The 22,461-nt window shown below is 46.5% G+C and overlaps 1 protein-coding gene across 1 annotated transcript in view; it reads right to left on the bottom strand.

The window, feature by feature from the left end:
- LOC115140383 (MAM domain-containing glycosylphosphatidylinositol anchor protein 2-like) overlaps positions 1-22,461 on the bottom strand; it is a 436,092-nt gene that overhangs the window by 118,245 nt on the left and 295,386 nt on the right. The window contains exon 9 of the mRNA XM_065026245.1: positions 13,870-14,163. Within this exon, the coding sequence (XP_064882317.1) occupies positions 13,870-14,163 (294 nt within the window). The remainder of the gene's footprint in view (positions 1-13,869; positions 14,164-22,461) is intronic.

Raw genomic sequence — 22,461 nt, 5'->3', positions numbered from 1 at the left:
GTTACATACCGTACCCTACAGTTCCATACAGTTCCATACCATACCATACAGTTCCATACCATACCATACAGTTCCATACCATACCATACAGTTCCATACCGTACAATACAGTTACATCCGTACCATACAGTTCTATACCATACAGTGCCATACCGTACCATACAGGTCCATACCATATCATACAGTTCTATACCATACCATACAGTTCCATTCCATACCATACCATACAGTTACATACCATACCATACAGTTCCATACCATACCATACAGTTCCATACCGTACCATACAGTTCCATACCGAACCATACAGTCCCATAACAAACCGTACCATACAGTTCCCTACCGTACCATACAGTTCCATACCGTACCAAACAGTTCATACCGTACCATACAGTTACATACCGTACCATACAGTTACATACAGTTCCACACCGTACCACACCGTACCATACAGTTCCATACCGTACCATACAGTTCCATACCGTACCAAACAGTTCATACCGTACCATACAGTTCCATACCTTACCATACAGTTCCATACCGCACCATACAGTTCCATACCATACCATACAGTTCCATAAAGTTACATACCGTACCATACAGTTCCATACAGTTCCATACCGTACCATACAGTTCCATACCGTACCCTACAGTTCCATACCATACCATACAGTTCCATACAGTTCCATACAGTTCCATACCATACCATACCATACAGTTCCATACAGTTCCATACCGTACAATACAGTTCCATACCGTACCATACAGTTACATACCGTTCCATACCGTACCATACAGTTCCATACCATACCATACAGTTCCATACCGTACCATACAGTTACATACCGTACCATACAGTTCCATACAGTTCCACACCGTACCATACAGTTCCATAGCATACCATACAGTTCCATACCGTTCCATACAGTTACATACCGTACCCTACAGTTCCATACAGTTCCATACCATACCATACAGTTCCATACCATACCATACAGTTCCATACCATACCATACAGTTCCATACCGTACAATAAAGTTACATCCGTACCATACAGTTCTATACCATACAGTGCCATACCGTACCATACAGTTCCATACCATATCATACAGTTCTATACCATACCATACAGTTCCATTCCATACCATACCATACAGTTACATACCATACCATACAGTTCCATACCATACCATACAGTTCCATAACGTACCATACAGTTACATCCGTACCATACAGTTCTATACCATACAGTGCCATACCGTACCATACAGTTCCATACCATATCATACAGTTCTATACCATACCATACAGTTCCATTCCATACCATACCATACAGTTACATACCATACCATACAGTTCCATACCGTACCATACAGTTACATACCGTACCATACAGTTCCATACAGTTCCACACCGTACCATACAGTTCCATAGCATACCATACAGTTCCATACCGTTCCATACAGTTACATACCGTACCCTACAGTTCCATACAGTTCCATACCATACCATACAGTTCCATACCATACCATACAGTTCCATACCGTACAATACAGTTACATCCGTACCATACAGTTCTATACCATACAGTGCCATACCGTACCATACAGTTCCATACCATATCATACAGTTCTATACCATACCATACAGTTCCATTCCATACCATACCATACAGTTACATACCATACCATACAGTTCCATACCATACCATACAGTTCCATACCGTACCATACAGTTCCATACCGTACCATACAGTCCCATACCAAACCGTACCATACAGTTCCCTACCGTACCATACAGTTCCATACCGTACCAAACAGTTCATACCGTACCATACAGTTACATACCGTACCATACAGTTCCATACAGTTCCACTCCGTACCACACCGTACCATACAGTTCCATACCGTACCAAACAGTTCATACCGTACCATACAGTTCCATACCTTACCATACAGTTCCATACCGCACCATACAGTTCCATACCATACCATACAGTTCCATAAAGTTACATACCGTACCATACAGTTCCATACAGTTCCATACCGTACCATACAGTTCCATACCGTACCCTACAGTTCCATACCATACCATACAGTTCCATACAGTTCCATACCGTACCATACAGTACCATACCATACCATACAGTTCCATTCCGTACCATACAGTTCTATACCATACCATACAGTTCCATACCGTACCATACAGTTCCATACCATACTATACAGTTCCATACCATACCATACAGTTCCATAAAGTTACATACCGTACCATACAGTTCCATACAGTTCCATACCGTACCATACAGTTCCATACCGTACCCTACAGTTCCATACCGTTCCATACAGTTCCATACCGTTCCATACAGTTCCATACAGTTCCATACCGTACCATACAGTTCCATACCATACCATACAGTTCCATACCATACCATGCAGTCCCATACCGTACCATACAGTTACATCCCGTACCATACAGTTCCATACCGTACCATACAGTTCCATACCACACCGTACCATACAGTTCCATACCATACCATACAGTTCCATACCACTCCGTACCATACAGTTCCATACAGTTCCATTCCGTACCATACAGTTCCATACCATACCATACAGTTCCATACCAACCCGTACTATACAGTTCCATACAGTTCCATACCGTACCATACAGTTCCATACCGTACCAAACAGTTCATGCCGTACCAAACAGTTCCATACAGTTCCATACAGTTCCACACCGTACCATACAGTACCATACAGTTCCATACCGTACCATACAGTTCCATACCATACCATACAGTTCCATACCATACCATGCAGTCCCATACCGTACCATACAGTTACATCCCGTACCATACAGTTCCATACCGTACCATACAGTTCCATACCACACCGTACCATACAGTTCCATACCATACCATACAGTTACATACCACTCCGTACCATACAGTTCCATACAGTTCCATTCCGTACCATACAGTTCCATACCATACCATACAGTTCCATACCACTCCGTACCATACAGTTCCATACAGTTCCATACAGTTCCATACCGTACCAAACAGTTCATTCCGTACCAAACAGTTCCATACAGTTCCATACAGTTCCATACCGTACCATACAGTACCATACAGTTCCATACCGTACCATACAGTTCTATACCGTACCAAACAGTTCCATACCGTACCATACAGTTCCACACCGTACCATACAGTTCCATACCGTACCATACAGTTCCATACTGTACCATGCCATCACATACCATACCATACAGTTCCACACTGTACCATACAGTTCCACACCGTACCATACAGTACCATACAGTTCCATACAGTTCCATATTGTACCATACAGTTCCATACCGTACCATACAGTTCCATACCTTACCATACAGTTCCATACCATACCATACAGTTCCACACCGTACCATACAGTTCCACACCGTACCATACAGTTCCATACTGTACCATGCCGTCACATACCATACCATACAGTTCCATACCATACCATACAGTACCATACAGTTCCATACTGTACCATACAGTTCCATACCGTACCATACAGTACCATACAGTTCCATACCGTACCATACAGTTCCATACCGTACCAAACAGTTCCATACCGTACCATACAGCTCCATACCGTACCAAACAGTTCCATACCATACCATACAGTTCCATACCGTACCATACAGTTCCATACCGTACCATACAGGTCCATACTGTACCATACAGTTCCATACTGTACCATGCCGTCACATACCATACCATACAGTTCCACACTGTACCATACAGTTCCATACCGTACCATACAGTACCATACAGTTCCATACAGTTCCATATCGTACCATACAGTACCAGACAGTTCCATACCGTACCATACAGTTCCATACCGTACCATACAGTTCCATACTGTACCATGCCGTCACATACCATACCATACAGTTCCACACTGTACCATACAGTTCCATACCATACCATACAGTACCATACAGTTCCATACCGTACCATACAGTACTATACAGTTCCATACCGTACCAGACATTCCGTACCATACAGTTCCATACAGTTCCATACCATACCACTCCGTACCATACCTTACCATACAGTTCCACACCGTACTATACAGTACCATACCATACCATACAGGACCGTGCCCTACCATACTGTACCATACAGTTCCATACCGTACCCGCCCGTACCATACAGTTCCATACCGTACCATACAGTACCATACGTACCATACAGACATGTCACATGTTTCTTGCTGCATTGACTTTTGCACAGCCTGCTGGGAAACATACACACACCCAACACACATAAATATAGGCCCTTTAGCTAAGGAGAACCATTCTTATTGGTGCAACCTTTGGAAATCCAATGTGTTTTGATATTGAGTTCTGATACAGAACCTAACAGTCATTAACTAGTCAAACTGATGGAATATTTAATGATGAATTAACTATTCATAATGAGTCTCTATGCGTTGTTGAATAATGCAGAGATCCACTGCTGCTTTGCTTGAACACACCCCTCTTCACTGCTTCTATTGGGGCCAGAGAAAACTAAAACAATGCACTTCCAACAGCAGGATCTGCGTCAACATAATGTTATTTAACTTTTAGATTGTCATAAAGTATACAATTAACGTTAGTCAATGTGGTAGTCGTCGGTATGCATGGTGGGTTTCACCAAATCACCTATAGATTTACCACCGCCATGCTCGTAAATGACTCTATCCAAGATTCCGGTTTACAACCAACACGTTCACTGGCCTTTGCTGCTGCGGCAACACAGTTTGTTCAACGCAGCTGATCAATTCATCATTGTTCTATAAAAACTGTTTATTAACATGTTAGTAAGCATAGTCAGAGAAAAATATTCATGTTAGAGTGTAGCCCCTGCGTGCTGTCGTTCTCGCCTTTGTGGTTGCAGAAAATAAAATTCATTTAAAACAATAATCGTATAATTCCGTCAATTTCTTGCTCTTTTCTATCCCTTTATCCTCATCTGGGTGTCGTTTGATGTATGTCAGTTAGAACCGCTGCTATGCTTGGGGCGAGAATCACACAAAAGGCACAAAAGACAGGCATAACGTGGTGTGGAGGAGAGGAACACGACAGACAGCAGAACAGGGACATTGGTAAAATAAGTATGGGACACTGCTCAGGGGCTGAGAGGAGAGGAGAGGAGAAGAGAAGAGAGGAGAAGAGAAGAGAAGAGAGGAGAAGAGAAGAGAAGAGGAGAGGAGAGGAGAGAGAGAGAGAGAGAGAGAGAGAGAGAGAGAGATGGAGGCAGGGAGGGAGAGAGAGAGAGGACTAATTTTTTCTAATCCCGACAGACAACCGCCACGGTCCAGCCAGGATAGATCTCTATCCATCTCTACTCCTTCCTCTCTATCCCTCTCTCCCTCCCTCTATTCTCTCCTCACAGTCGCAGGGCTTCACATAATAAAGAGTTTTAATAAGAACATTAGAGTTTCACAGCTGGAGATATGATTTGGGCCTTTGCTTTGCGTTTCTATTAGAGCCAACACATATTTCCTGGATACTGTGGTGAGGTGAGATGAGTCCTCTCAATCCTTCCCTTACCTCCCCTTCTGGCTTGGTCAATGTGAGCCGGGCAGTGAACAGATGCAGGTTTTTACATATCAAAGCTGTCGACTGGGCCCCGCTCGGCTCCTTCCATCATGCCTCTAATGCTCTTTGCTTCAGAGGACTGTACCTCAGCCCTTGATCGATTTACTAAACGCGGCGGCTTTGCTCCTGCTCCCTCTCTGACTTGTTCACGCTGCGATCTGGAGAAGCAGGCGAGAAAAACGTCTCAGAGGGATTGGCTCGCTCTCACACGGCGGGAGACAGGCCAAGAGAGAGAGAGAGAGAGAGAGAGAGAGAGAGGGAGGGAGAGAGGGAGAACAGAAGGGGAGGGAGGGAAGAGATATAGAGGGAAGGAAGTAGAATGGGAGGAGGGAAGAGGGAGAGAGAGGGCAAGAGCAATGGAAGTGGTATAGTATGCTGTGAAACAACAAAGCTTCAATGGATGTCAATCATTCAATGTGGAGGAATTTCTGCAGTGTTACTTTTAAGCTCTGTCCGATATGGTAGACTCTGAGGCAATGCTATGCCTGCCAAACTACAGCAACAACCTGGAGGGAGAGAGGGAGAGAGGGAGAGAGGGAGAGAGAGAGAAAGAGAGAGGGAGAGCCTATACTCATCTCTACTGTAGACTACTTTATCACTGACCTCAACCCAGAGTCACTCAGAGCATTCACAGTCAGCCCAACTCCTATCAGACAACAGCAAAATCACAATCTACAGGGGAATACTCAATCATGAGGCATCAAAGCCAAAGAAATTAAGTGTGAAATTAAGAAATGCTATAGATGGAAGGAATGTAGTGTGGATACCAGAAAACAATTAGGCAACATCAAATTACATTTCTTCTAAACAACTTTATGGACAAAACATTTCACTGTAATAGTGAAGGTGTAAATTTAGCAGTAGAAAATGTTAACAGTATATTTGACCTCTCAGCTTCCCTGTCAAATCTAAAAATGTCAAGCAGAAAACTGAAGAAAATGAACAACAATGACAAATGTTTTGATGAAGAATGCAAACACCTAAGAAATAAATTGAGAAACTTGTCCAACCAGAAACATAGAGACCTAGAGAACCTGAGTCTTCGCCTTCACTATGGTGAATCACTAAAGCAATACAGAAATACACTACGGGAAAAAGGAGACAGACATCAGCTCCATGTCATTTAAGATCCATAGACTCTAACCACTTTTTGGAAAACACTAAACAAACAACAAAATAAATAATTATCTATCCAAAATGCAGATGTATGGGTAAACCACTTCTCCAATCTATTTGGAATACAAATCTTAGAATCAACTATTAAAGACTACCAGAACCCACTGTATTCTCCAATTACCTTGAATAAACTACAGAACAAAATAAAAACGCTCCAACCCAAAAAGGCCTGTGGTGTTGATGGTATCCTCAATGAAATGATAAAACATACAGACAACAAATTCCAATTGGCTATAATAAAACTCTTTAACATCATCCTTAGCTCTGGCATCTTCCCCAACACCCCAATCCACAAAAGTGTAGACAAATCTGACCTCAATAACTACCGTGGGATATGCGTCAACAGCATCCTTGGGAAAATACTCTGCATTATCATTAACAGCAGACTCGTACATTTCCTCAGTGAAAACAAAGTACTGAGCAAATGTCAAATTGGCTTTTTACCAAATTATCATACGACAGACCATGTATTCACCCTGCACACCCTAATTGACAAACAAACAAACCAAAACAAAGGCAAAGTCTTCTCATGCTTTGTTGATTTAAAAAAAGCCTTTGACTCAAATTGATGGAAAGTGGTGTTGGGGGAAAAACAAACAACATTATAAAATCCATGTACACAAACATGTGTGCGGTTAAAATAGGCATAAAAACACACACATTTCTTCCCACAAGGCTGTGGGGTCAGACAGGGATGCAGCTTAAGCCCCACCTTCTTTAACATATATATCAATCGAGGGCACTAGAACAGCCTGCAGCACCCGGCCTCACCCTACTAGAATCTGATGTCAAATGTCTACTGTTTGCTGATGATCTGGTACTTCTGTCACCAACCAAGGAGGGCCTACAGCAGCACCTAGATATTCTGCCAAGATACTGCCAGACCTGGGCCTTGACAGTAAATCTCAGTAAGACCAAAATAATGGTGTTCCAAAAAAGGTCCAGTTGCCAGGACCACAAATACAAATTCCATGTAGACATGGTTGCCCTAGAGCACACAAAAAACTATACATACCTCGGCCTAAACATCAGTGTCACAGGTAACTTCCACAAAGCTGTCAACGATATGAGAGACAAGGCAAGAAGGGCATTCTATGCCATCAAAAGGAACATAAAATTTGACATACCAATTAGGATCTGGCTAAAAATACTTTTATGCAGAATTCGGCCAAAATATCCTCATGGTACAATGTAAAACACCAAATAATGCATGCAGAGCAGAATTAGGCCGATACCCACTAATTATCAAAATCCAGAAAGGAGCCATTAAATTCTACAACCACCTAAAAGGAAGCGATTCCCAAACCTTCCATAACGAAGTTATCATCTACAGAGAGATGAACCTAGAGAAGAGTCCCCTAAGCAAGCTGGTCCTGGGGCTCTGTTCACAAACACAAACAGACCCACAGAGCCCCAGGACAGCAACACAATTAGATGCAACTGAATCATGAGAAAACAAAAACATAATTACTTGGCACATTGGAAAGAATAAAAAAATAAACAGAGCAAACTAGAATACTATTTGGCCCTAAACAGAGAGTACACAGTGGCAGAATACCTGACCACTGTGAATGACCCAAACTTAAGGAAAGCTTTGACTATGTACAGACTGAGTGAGCATAGCCTTGCTATTGAGAAAGGCCGCCACAAAATGAGATGGAAACTGAGCTGCACTTCCTAACCTCCTGCCAAATGTATGACCATATTAGAGAGACATATTTCCTCCAGATTACACAGATCCACAAAGAATTCGAAAACGAACCTGATTTTGATAAACTCCCATATCTACTGGGTGAAATACCACAGTGTGCCATCACAGCAGCAATATTTGTGACCTCTTGCCACAAGAAAAGGGCAACCAGTGAAGAACAAACACCATTGTAAATACAACCCATATTTATTTATTTATTTTCCCTTTTGTACGGAGGGATATTTTGCACTGAGGGCCTATTTCATTTGTTTCTTATGATGTAACTGGGGCAACATTATATACAGAGACCTGTTTCCCATGTTAAATGAATGAAATAGGCCCTCAGTGAAAAATATCCCTCCGCCCTGAAGGTCCAATCTTCACTCCGAGCCAAAAGTAAAACTAGAAACAACAACATGTGTGGCCAGGTAGCACATTTGGTTACTTGGAGTTTTGGGAACTTACGTTTTTTTATTTCCCATTGGTTCAGGGAACGAAGCCATAACTTTCCTGACCGTTAAATTTGAACGTTTTCTAAATGTTTTTGTCTATTCTGGGAATGTACATTTTTAGGCAATAGAGAGGTTCGGAAAAAATTTCTATGGTTCCCTGAATAGTTTTATTTTAACTGTCTGAGAACGGAAATTATAGGTTATTTCAAGGTAATTAAATAACATTCTGAGAACATGTTTCAATGCATCTTTTAATAACACTGCTAGCTTAGTTTGGGTTATCTGATGTTAAGCATTAGTCGGGTCCTCTCCTTGTTCGGACGGCGCTCGGAGGTCGGCATCACCGGTCTTCTAGCCATCATCAATCCACTTTTCATTTTCCATGTGTTTTGTCTTGTTTTTCCTCACACCTGGTTTCAATTCCCTCAATCATTTGTTGTGTATTTAACCCCCATGTCTTTGTGTGGGATTGTTTATTGTAAGTGCTAGTGCATGTGTTGATTGGTGCACAATGGGTTTTTGTACCCAAATGTCTTGTTATTTTTATGCTGTGGGTTTTGCTATTAAACTGCTCCGGCTATTACCATGTTCTGCTCTCCTGCGTCTGACTTCCCTGCCACCGATTACGCACCCCTTACACTGTAGGATTTTCATTTTCAGATGATTATTTTCAGTTACTGGCACAGGCCATTTGAATGTATGGTATGTTTCCATGGGTGTGGCTCATGCTATAATAAGGAGGGATGATGGATTCATTCAGAGGAAAATGGCACAATTTACCAACTTATTAGCTAGATGAGTTTGTGTTCCATGGTGAACATTATTCTTTAAAAAATTGCTTTCGAGATAGTTCATTGAGATTTGTTTGAATATATGAAACCTTTTAAGTGACTGTATGCTGTTTTCAGTTTGTCGAGTCTGAGGAGGATAGCCATTTAACATCAAGGACGGAGGACATTTTCTATTTTTTCATGTCCTCTTAAAAGGGACAAAATAAAAAGAAAATCTGTAATATGGGCAAATTCTACGAGGATCGTTTCATCTTTGTTTTATCTGCATATTTTCCTTATGAGGAGAAGAAGCATGGCACGCCTTCTCTTCTGCAAGCATAAGCAAGACTGCCTAACAGATATTTTCATTAATGTGATTGATTGCGGAGGGTTGCTAATAAGCTTCTGGACAGCCCTTTGAGTTAGAGCCCCCTTGTTATCTTGTTTGCTTTTATTCCAGATCTAATTGTGCTGCTTTAGACAAACGATGTGCAGAACAGTAGTCGTCTCACCGCTGCCGCCGCACGATGCAAAGGCAGACTGGGTCATTACGACCTGTTGCTGGTAGTGGGAGTGACTGATCTACCCTGGTACCGAACTGTCTGTTCAAGCAGTTGGCATACAGTTCGGACACTCATTGGTACAACACAAGACACGCAGAGGTCTCTTCACAGTCCCCAGGTCCAGAAGAGAGGCTGGGAAACGCACAGTATTAAATTGAGCAATGGCTACATGGAACTCCCCACCACCCCAAGGAAAGCCAAGCTAGGAATTAAACCAGTTTTAAAAAACAGATAAAAGAACACCTTACTGCACAATGGGGACTGTGAAGAGCCACATCAATTTTATATATATATTGTATTGTAATTTGCACTGTACTATGCATTAGACCTAGCTATTGTGTTTATGTACTGATATGTAGGCTGTGTGTGACATTATAAAATGTATTTCAGTCTTTGACTAATAATGTTCCCTACTATGTATTATGTCATGTGTCATGTGGATCCCAGGAAGAGTTAGCTGTTGCTTCTGCAGTGGCTAATGGGGATCCTAATAAATACTAAATACCAAAGAATAGAGGGAAGAGGAGCTGCATCCATTCTTTTCCTCTGATGCCTTTTATAAAGTGGGATCCTATCGAACCACCTAGACAGAAGTCAGTCAATGTGTGTCAATTGTCCTGGTATCCCACGGCGAGACATGTTTCTTTGTAGCCCTGCACTAACACACCTGCTTCAAAAAGTATCTCAATATACTGTGTAATATTCAGTATAATGCTCTGCTAATCGTTTGCTTCCTCCCACAACATTGCATTGGAGATGTTGTGTGAGGCACAACGTTCCCATGTTCACCTAATATATTTACACCCTCATTGTCTCCATACATCCATGCATGTGAGCTGTCCATCTGTGAGAGGCCTGAGGAGCTAAGGTGTTGTTGGAGAGAGTGAGCTGAGGTGAATGATCTTCTTAGCGGCGTCGAGCCCAGCCGCTAACCTTTGATATGCGCTGCCTGTCATCGGCATTATAATAACAATCAATTCTGAGAGAAAGCTAACACGGTTTAGTCCTCAAAGCACATCAAAACGTCATACATTTTCCTCACAGAGCCCACTCATTAATTACTTAACGCAGATAAATAACAAAATACGCATAACAAAATATTTTAAAAGAACTGGGGTTACTTAAGTTCCTTCTCCATTATAATTCCATTCTAGTCCTTTTGTGATTGATTATTTGTGATTGTTTGCTCCATAACTGTTCTATAACTGGTTCATACTGTACTGTAAAGTCCAAATAAACACCTACTGTAGAGACAGGTTCCTGGATACAGATGAAGCCTGGTCTTGGACTATGAAGCCCTTTCAATGGAGAATCTCCTGTTTGTGATTAATCTAGTATGTGAGTATTTTATTGGCTTAGAGAGAATAAATATGGCAGTTTTGATTGGAACATTCAAGGGCTAAAGTAACTAACTAACTAACTGGGTCATGTGAGAAAACAATGGGGATTCCAGCCATGAAAGCTCTAAAGCAGCAATAACAATAGACCAATCTGAATGTATGGCACACAGACACAGAATCAACCCTTTCCATAAGTTTCCCTTATTTCCTATAATCACTTGCCAGAGAAACTGGTTGCATTCACCCGGCTCCATACATGGATTGCTTTAAATTCCCTCTTTCCCTCATTCTGTTCTCTCCTGAAAAACATCCATGCCTGTGAATGAGTGACACCGCTTTGAATCCCCGTCTATGATTTTAAATATTCCATTCAAATGCACATAAATGAATTCAAAATAAATACCAGCAGGAATAAATTAGCCTTCTTCTAATTAGGCGTTAAGCTATCTTTGAATGTCACATCTTAAGGAGGAGTGGGGTTTCAATGGAAGGCAGTACAGTACTGTACCGGAGCTGGGGGTCTGTTCTGAAGCCTGCTGAGAGTGTGTGTGTATGTGCGTAAGTGTGTGTGAGTGTGTGTATGCGTATGCATATATAACCCACTCCTCAGCCTCCTCTCAGCTTCACACACACAGGCCCTAGTCATGGATCATGTTAGTGCCTTTGTGTCCCTGTTAGCTGGTAGCTAGGCTATCCATCCCTCAGCTATAGCGCTGGTCATGCTCCTCTTTAAGAGGCTGAGAGGAGTGAAGGGGGTTTTGCCTCTATGTCTGAGAGACCTGACAGATATAGAGGATGGGACCAAAGTAGGCTGGTGGAATGATCTATAGGAGGAGACCATCATTGTAATATCTGAATTGAACATGTGGTTTCCATATGTTTGATGTGTTTGAAACCATTCCACTCCAGCCATTAAGATGAGTCCGTCCTCCCCAGTTAAGGTGTTAACAACCTCCTGTGGATGGGACTCTTCTAAGGAACAGTGGATAGGTGTGTTGAGAGGAAGAGATGTGTGGAGTGGATAGAGAGAAAGTGCACTCGTAGAAAGAAAGGTGCTGGAACCTAAAAGGGTTACCGGCTGTACCCATAGGAGTACTCTTTGAAGAACAATTTTTTGGTTCCCGATAGAACCCTTTTGGGTTCCATGTAGAACCCGTTCCACAGACGGTTCTACATGAAACCCAAAAGGGTTCTGGAGGCGAAAGAAACGCACACCTGTTTAGGCGAGGTGCTGGCTAGTGGAGTAGAAGACTTGAAAAACAAAAGGAGAGCAGTACAGTCTTGTATCTATGATCGTATGTTATCCAATCATGTTTTTTACATGTTGTATTTATATCTGCCACATCCGTCCATGATTACAGACACCTGTGTAGGTCCTTTGACACTATATAAACTAGTGACCCGCATAGTTTGTCATTATTATAACGACATACTCTGAGAGTCGGGAAGCAAGTTAAGGGAGCGAATATATGTAATAAATAAAGGAACACAAGAAGAACCACGAACAGCGCACCAACATGACACAGATACAGAAACAAGGACGACTGGGGAAGACACCAGAGTGTGACATATAAAAGACAGGTAATCAAGGAGGTGATGGAGTCCAGGTGAGTGTCATTGTGCGCAGTTGCACGTAACGCTGGTGACAGGTGTGTGCCATAACAAGCAGCCTGGTGACCTAGAGGCCGGAGAGGGAGCACATATGACAATTATACCCTGATGAAGACAGCTTGTCTGTCAAAACATTGGTTATTAAGATATTCAATTATTGCATCTGAGCTCCTAGAGCGTGCAGCTCTACTTTTCTTACCCAAAAGGGTTCCACCTGGAACCAAAAAGGGTTTTCCTATGGTGACAGCCGATAACCCTTTTGGAAGCTTTTTTTCTACAGGGGGGTACCGGTACAGAGTCAATGTGCAGGGGCACCTGTTAGTTGAGGTAATATGTACATGTAGGTAGAGTTATTAAAGTGACTATGCATAGATAATAACAGAGAGGAGCAGCGGCATAGACGGACGGACGGGGGGGGGGGGACAATGCAAATAGTCTGGATCCTTATGGCTTGGGGGTAGAAGCTGTTTAGAAGCCTCTTGGAACTAGACTTGGAGCTCCGGTACTGCTTGCCGTGTGGTAGCAGAGAGAACAGTCTATGACCCCTAAACTAACACACACAGGCACGCTCCACACAACTCCACCCACACAAACCCCACCCCACACTCAAACCAACCCTCTACTCACATTGTACGATGAGCTCCACCACAGCTTCCCTGGGCTTCACGTTGAACCCGTTGAACTGGCTGGTCTGGCAGCGGTAGGAGCCGGTCATCTCTCTGGACACGTTGATAATCCGCAACACCCCATCGTAGCTCTCCACCTGCAGGGTCCCGTCCGGCATGGGCGCTTCCTTATCGGCCCGAGACCACAGGATAATGGGCTTGGGCTTCCCTGAAACCAGACACTCGAGCTCCACCGTGTCACCCTCCCGGACCACCAGGGGGCTCTTACCCCGCGGCACTGTCAGGTTGGGAGGAACTAAGAAAGAGAAAAACAGAGGAGGGACTGATATGGGGCTCTAGAAAGTCGGCTGGCGGGGTAAGGGGGAATGGTCGACAGAGGGAGAGGTGGAGGGATGGGGAAGCGAATCAGCATCCATGTTGCGATGGATTTGATGGAGTTTGAGTTGAGTGCAGCTCTGTTGAGTATTCGGTCACATACACACAATGATAGTATGAGTTGAGCTGAGTATCAGCAAGATACGCTGCTGGTATGGAGAACCATGCCACTGAGAAAGTTGGAGCGATGGCTGTTAGCTTGGATCAAAGTAGCAAGAGAATAGTATGAAAAGTCACCAAGCATGGTGACTGACAGGGAAAGGGTTAAACGTAAGTTAGTGTTGTCACAATACCAGAATTATGATTTCGATACCGATACCAGGTTAGTATCACAATACTTGATACCAACACAATACTTGATAACAAATGATACCAAAACAATACCACGGCAAAAAAAGAAGGATTTTTTTTTACATCAACATTTTTCAGACAGGCATCCATGCATTATTGAATCAATTATACAATCAATTTGACTTTGTTTTTACCAATCTAACTACATAATGGTAACATGATGCAGCCCAGACTCACAGCGCAGGCTATAAGTGGGGAGCTAACATTATGCAGCCCAGACTCCCAGTACAGGCTAAGTGGGGAGCTAACATGATGCAGCCCAGACTCCCAGTGCAGGCTAAGTGGGGAGCTAACATGATGCAGCCCAGACTCCCAGTACAGGCTAAGTGGGGAGCTAACATGATGCAGCCCAGACTCCCAGTACAGGCTATAAGTGGGGAGCTAACATGATGCAGCCCAGACTCCCAGTACAGGCTAAGTGGGGAGCTAACATGATGCAGCCCAGACTCCCAGTACAGGCGAAGTGGGGAGCTAACATGATGCAGCCCAGATTCCCAGTACAGGCTAAGTGGGGAGCTAACATGATACAGTCCAGACTCCCAGTACAGGCTAAGAGGGGAGCTAACATGATACAGTCCAGACTCCCAGTACAGGCTAAGTGGGGAGCTAACATGATACAGTCCAGACTCCCAGTACAGGCTAAGTGGGGAGCTAACATGATGCAGTCCAGACTCCCAGTACAGGCTAAGTGGGGAGCTAACATGATGCAGCCCAGACTCCCAGCGCAGGCTAAGTGGGGAGCTAAAATGATGCAGCCCAGACTCCCAGTACAGGCTAAGTGGGGAGCTAACATGATGCAGTCCAGACTCCCAGTGCAGGCTAAGTGGGGAGCTAACATGATGCAGCCCAGACTCCCAGCGCAGGCTAAGTGGGGAGCTAAAATGATGCAGCCCAGACTCCCAGTGCAGGCTAAGTGGGGAGCTAACATGATGCAGCCCAGACTCCCAGTGCAGGCTAAGTGGGGAGCTAACATGATGCAGCCCAGACTCCCAGTACAGGCTGAGTGGGGAGCTAACATGATACAGTCCAGACTCCCAGTACAGGCTAAGTGGGGAGCTAACATGATACAGTCCAGACTCCCAGTACAGGCTAAGTGGGGAGCTAACATGATGCAGTCCAGATTCCCAGTAAAGGCTGAGTGGGGAGCTAACATGATGCAGTCCAGACTCCCAGTACAGGCTAAGTGGGGAGCTAACATGATGCAGCCCAGACTCCCAGTACAGGCTAAGTGGGGAGCTAACATGATGCAGCCCAGACTCCCAGTGCAGGCTAAGTGGGGAGCTAACATGATGCAGCCCAGACTCCCAGTACAGGCTGAGTGGGGAGCTAACATGATACAGTCCAGACTCCCAGTAAAGGCTGAGTGGGGAGCTAACATGATACAGTCCAGACTCCCAGTACAGGCTAAGTGGGGAGCTAACATGATGCAGTCCAGACTCCCAGTACAGGCTAAGTGGGGAGCTAACATGATGCAGTCCAGACTCCCAGTACAGGCTAAGTGGGAGCTAACATGATACAGTCCAGACTCCCAGTACAGGCTAAGTGGGGAGCTAACATGATGCAGTCCAGACTCCCAGTACAGGCTAAGTGGGGAGCTAACATGATGCAGTCCAGACTCCCAGTACAGGCTAAGTGGGGAGCTAACATGATGCAGTCCAGACTCCCAGTACAGGCTAAGTGGGGAGCTAACATGATGCAGCCCAGACTCCCAGTACAGGCTAAGTGGGGAGCTAACATGATACAGTCCAGACTCCCAGTACAGGCTAAGAGGGGAGCTAACATGATACAGTCCAGACTCCCAGTACAGGCTAAGTGGGGAGCTAACATGATACAGTCCAGACTCCCAGTACAGGCTAAGTGGGGAGCTAACATGATGCAGTCCAGACTCCCAGTACAGGCTAAGTGGGGAGCTAACATGATGCAGCCCAGACTCCCAGCGCAGGCTAAGTGGGGAGCTAAAATGATGCAGCCCAGACTCCCAGTACAGGCTAAGTGGGGAGCTAACATGATGCAGTCCAGACTCCCAGTGCAGGCTAAGTGGGGAGCTAACATGATGCAGCCCAGACTCCCAGCGCAGGCTAAGTGGGGAGCTAAAATGATGCAGCCCAGACTCCCAGTGCAGGCTAAGTGGGGAGCTAACATGATGCAGCCCAGACTCCCAGTGCAGGCTAAGTGGGGAGCTAACATGATGCAGCCCAGACTCCCAGTACAGGCTGAGTGGGGAGCTAACATGATACAGTCCAGACTCCCAGTACAGGCTAAGTGGGGAGCTAACATGATACAGTCCATACTCCCAGTACAGGCTAAGTGGGGAGCTAACATGATGCAGTCCAGACTCCCAGTACAGGCTGAGTGGGGAGTGGGGAGCTAACATGATACAGTCCAGACTCCCAGTACAGGCTAAGTGGGGAGCTAACATGATACAGTCCAGACTCCCAGTACAGGCTAAGTGGGGAGCTAACATGATGCAGCCCAGACTCCCAGTACAGGCTAAGTGGGAGCTAACATGATACAGTCCAGACTCCCAGTACAGGCTAAGTGGGGAGCTAACATGATGCAGTCCAGACTCCCAGTACAGGCTAAGTGGGAGCTAACATGATGCAGTCCAGACTCCCAGTACAGGCTAAGTGGGGAGCTAACATGATGCAGTCCAGACTCCCAGTACAGGCTAAGTGGGGAGCTAACATGATGCAGCCCAGACTCCCAGTACAGGCTAAGTGGGGAGCTAACATGATACAGTCCAGACTCCCAGTACAGGCTAAGAGGGGAGCTAACATGATACAGTCCAGACTCCCAGTACAGGCTAAGTGGGGAGCTAACATGATACAGTCCAGACTCCCAGTACAGGCTAAGTGGGGAGCTAACATGATGCAGTCCAGACTCCCAGTACAGGCTAAGTGGGGAGCTAACATGATGCAGCCCAGACTCCCAGCGCAGGCTAAGTGGGGAGCTAAAATGATGCAGCCCAGACTCCCAGTACAGGCTAAGTGGGGAGCTAACATGATGCAGTCCAGACTCCCAGTGCAGGCTAAGTGGGGAGCTAACATGATGCAGCCCAGACTCCCAGCGCAGGCTAAGTGGGGAGCTAAAATGATGCAGCCCAGACTCCCAGTGCAGGCTAAGTGGGGAGCTAACATGATGCAGCCCAGACTCCCAGTGCAGGCTAAGTGGGGAGCTAACATGATGCAGCCCAGACTCCCAGTACAGGCTGAGTGGGGAGCTAACATGATACAGTCCAGACTCCCAGTACAGGCTAAGTGGGGAGCTAACATGATACAGTCCATACTCCCAGTACAGGCTAAGTGGGGAGCTAACATGATGCAGTCCAGACTCCCAGTACAGGCTGAGTGGGGAGCTAACATGATACAGTCCAGACTCCCAGTACAGGCTAAGTGGGGAGCTAACATGATACAGTCCAGACTCCCAGTACAGGCTAAGTGGGGAGCTAACATGATGCAGCCCAGACTCCCAGTACAGGCTAAGTGGGGAGCTAACATGATGCAGCCCAGACTCCCAGTGCAGGCTAAGTGGGGAGCTAACATGATGCAGCCCAGACTCCCAGTACAGGCTGAGTGGGGAGCTAACATGATACAGTCCAGACTCCCAGTACAGGCTAAGTGGGGAGCTAACATGATACAGTCCAGACTCCCAGTAAAGGCTGAGTGGGGAGCTAACATGATACAGTCCAGACTCCCAGTACAGGCTAAGTGGGGAGCTAACATGATGCAGTCCAGACTCCCAGTACAGGCTAAGTGGGGAGCTAACATGATGCAGTCCAGACTCCCAGTACAGGCTAAGTGGGGAGCTAACATGATACAGTCCAGGCTCCCAGTACAGGCTAAGTGGGGAGCTAACATGATGCAGTCCAGACTCCCAGTACAGGCTAAGTGGGGAGCTAACATGATGCAGTCCAGACTCCCAGTACAGGCTAAGTGGGAGCTAACATGATGCAGTCCAGACTCCCAGTACAGGCTAAGTGGGGAGCTAACATGATGCAGTCCAGACTCCCAGTACAGGCTAAGTGGGGAGCTAACATGATGCAGTCCAGACTCCCAGTACAGGCTAAGTGGGGAGCTAACATGATGCAGTCCAGACTCCCAGTACAGGCTAAGTGGGGAGCTAACATGATACAGCCCAGACTCCCAGTACAGGCTAAGTGGGGAGCTAACATGATGCAGCCCAGACTCCCAGTACAGGCTAAGTGGGGAGCTAACATGATACAGTCCAGACTCCCAGTACAGGCTAAGAGGGGAGCTAACATGATACAGTCCAGACTCCCAGTACAGGCTAAGTGGGGAGCTAACATGATACAGTCCAGACTCCCAGTACAGGCTAAGTGGGGAGCTAACATGATGCAGCCCAGACTCCCAGTACAGGCTATAAGTGGGGAGCTAACATTATGCAGCCCAGACTCCCAGTACAGGCTAAGTGGGGAGCTAACATGATGCAGCCCAGACTCCCAGTGCAGGCTAAGTGGGGAGCTAACATGATGCAGCCCAGACTCCCAGTACAGGCTAAGTGGGGAGCTAACATGATGCAGCCCAGACTCCCAGTACAGGCTAAGTGGGGAGCTAACATGATGCAGTCCAGACTCCCAGTGCAGGCTAAGTGGGGAGCTAACATGATGCAGCCCAGACTCCCAGCGCAGGCTAAGTGGGGAGCTAAAATGATGCAGCCCAGACTCCCAGTGCAGGCTAAGTGGGGAGCTAACATGATGCAGCCCAGACTCCCAGTGCAGGCTAAGTGGGGAGCTAACATGATGCAGCCCAGACTCCCAGTACAGGCTGAGTGGGGAGCTAACATGATACAGTCCAGACTCCCAGTACAGGCTAAGTGGGGAGCTAACATGATACAGTCCAGACTCCCAGTACAGGCTAAGTGGGGAGCTAACATGATGCAGTCCAGATTCCCAGTAAAGGCTGAGTGGGGAGCTAACATGATGCAGTCCAGACTCCCAGTACAGGCTAAGTGGGGAGCTAACATGATGCAGCCCAGACTCCCAGTACAGGCTAAGTGGGGAGCTAACATGATGCAGCCCAGACTCCCAGTGCAGGCTAAGTGGGGAGCTAACATGATGCAGCCCAGACTCCCAGTACAGGCTAAGTGGGGAGCTAACATGATGCAGCCCAGACTCCCAGTACAGGCTAAGTGGGGAGCTAACATGATACAGTCCAGACTCCCAGTACAGGCTAAGAGGGGAGCTAACATGATACAGTCCAGACTCCCAGTACAGGCTAAGTGGGGAGCTAACATGATACAGTCCAGACTCCCAGTACAGGCTAAGTGGGGAGCTAACATGATGCAGTCCAGACTCCCAGTACAGGCTGAGTGGGGAGCTAACATGATACAGTCCAGACTCCCAGTACAGGCTAAGTGGGGAGCTAACATGATACAGTCCAGACTCCCAGTTCAGGCTAAGTGGGGAGCTAACATGATGCAGTCCAGACTCCCAGTACAGGCTAAGTGGGGAGCTAACATGATGCAGTCCAGACTCCCAGTACAGGCTGAGTGGGGAGCTAACATGATACAGTCCAGACTCCCAGTACAGGCTAAGTGGGGAGCTAACATGATACAGTCCAGACTCCCAGTACAGGCTAAGTGGGGAGCTAACATGATGCAGCCCAGACTCCCAGTACAGGCTAAGTGGGGAGCTAACATGATGCAGCCCAGACTCCCAGTGCAGGCTAAGTGGGGAGCTAACATGATGCAGCCCAGACTCCCAGTACAGGATGAGTGGGGAGCTAACATGATACAGTCCAGACTCCCAGTACAGGCTAAGTGGGGAGCTAACATGATACAGTCCAGACTCCCAGTAAAGGCTGAGTGGGAGCTAACATGATACAGTCCAGACTCCCAGTACAGGCTAAGTGGGGAGCTAACATGATGCAGTCCAGACTCCCAGTACAGGCTAAGTGGGAGCTAACATGATGCAGTCCAGACTCCCAGTACAGGCTAAGTGGGGAGCTAACATGATACAGTCCAGGCTCCCAGTACAGGCTAAGTGGGGAGCTAACATGATGCAGTCCAGACTCCCAGTACAGGCTAAGTGGGGAGCTAACATGATGCAGTCCAGACTCCCAGTACAGGCTAAGTGGGAGCTAACATGATGCAGTCCAGACTCCCAGTACAGGCTAAGTGGGGAGCTAACATGATGCAGTCCAGACTCCCAGTACAGGCTAAGTGGGGAGCTAACATGATGCAGTCCAGACTCCCAGTACAGGCTAAGTGGGGAGCTAACATGATGCAGTCCAGACTCCCAGTACAGGCTAAGTGGGGAGCTAACATGATACAGCCCAGACTCCCAGTACAGGCTAAGTGGGAGCTAACATGATGCAGCCCAGACTCCCAGTACAGGCTAAGTGGGGAGCTAACATGATACAGTCCAGACTCCCAGTACAGGCTAAGAGGGGAGCTAACATGATACAGTCCAGACTCCCAGTACAGGCTAAGTGGGGAGCTAACATGATACAGTCCAGACTCCCAGTACAGGCTAAGTGGGGAGCTAACATGATGCAGCCCAGACTCCCAGTACAGGCTGAGTGAGGAGCTAACATGATACAGTCCAGACTCCCAGTACAGGCTAAGTGGGGAGCTAACATGATACAGTCCAGACTCCCAGTAAAGGCTGAGTGGGGAGCTAACATGATGCAGTCCAGACTCCCAGTACAGGCTAAGTGGGGAGCTAACATGATGCAGCCCAGACTCCCAGTACAGGCTAAGTGGGAGCTAACATGATGCAGCCCAGACTCCCAGTGCAGGCTAAGTGGGGAGCTAACATGATGCAGCCCAGACTCCCAGTACAGGCTGAGTGGGGAGCTAACATGATACAGTCCAGACTCCCAGTACAGGCTAAGTGGGGAGCTAACATGATACAGTCCAGACTCCCAGTAAAGGCTGAGTGGGAGCTAACATGATACAGTCCAGACTCCCAGTACAGGCTAAGTGGGGAGCTAACATGATGCAGTCCAGACTCCCAGTACAGGCTAAGTGGGGAGCTAACATGATGCAGTCCAGACTCCCAGTACAGGCTAAGTGGGAGCTAACATGATACAGTCCAGGCTCCCAGTACAGGCTAAGTGGGGAGCTAACATGATGCAGTCCAGACTCCCAGTACAGGCTAAGTGGGGAGCTAACATGATGCAGTCCAGACTCCCAGTACAGGCTAAGTGGGGAGCTAACATGATGCAGTCCAGACTCCCAGTACAGGCTAAGTGGGGAGCTAACATGATGCAGTCCAGACTCCCAGTACAGGCTAAGTGGGGAGCTAACATGATGCAGTCCAGACTCCCAGTACAGGCTAAGTGGGGAGCTAACATGATGCAGTCCAGACTCCCAGTACAGGCTAAGTGGGGAGCTAACATGATACAGCCCAGACTCCCAGTACAGGCTAAGTGGGGAGCTAACATGATGCAGCCCAGACTCCCAGTACAGGCTAAGTGGGGAGCTAACATGATACAGTCCAGACTCCCAGTACAGGCTAAGAGGGGAGCTAACATGATACAGTCCAGACTCCCAGTACAGGCTAAGTGGGGAGCTAACATGATACAGTCCAGACTCCCAGTACAGGCTAAGTGGGGAGCTAACATGATGCAGCCCAGACTCCCAGTACAGGCTATAAGTGGGGAGCTAACATTATGCAGCCCAGACTCCCAGTACAGGCTAAGTGGGGAGCTAACATGATGCAGCCCAGACTCCCAGTGCAGGCTAAGTGGGGAGCTAACATGATGCAGCCCAGACTCCCAGTACAGGCTAAGTGGGGAGCTAACATGATGCAGCCCAGACTCCCAGTACAGGCTAAGTGGGGAGCTAACATGATGCAGCCCAGACTCCCAGTGCAGGCTAAGTGGGGAGCTAACATGATGCAGCC

Source organism: Oncorhynchus nerka, linkage group LG13 (assembly GCF_034236695.1).
Source record: "Oncorhynchus nerka isolate Pitt River linkage group LG13, Oner_Uvic_2.0, whole genome shotgun sequence".
In the NCBI taxonomy this organism is placed as follows: Eukaryota; Metazoa; Chordata; class Actinopteri; order Salmoniformes; family Salmonidae; genus Oncorhynchus; species Oncorhynchus nerka.
The sequence above is the reverse complement of the archived record's forward strand: the minus strand, read 5'-3'. Positions and strand labels throughout refer to the sequence as shown.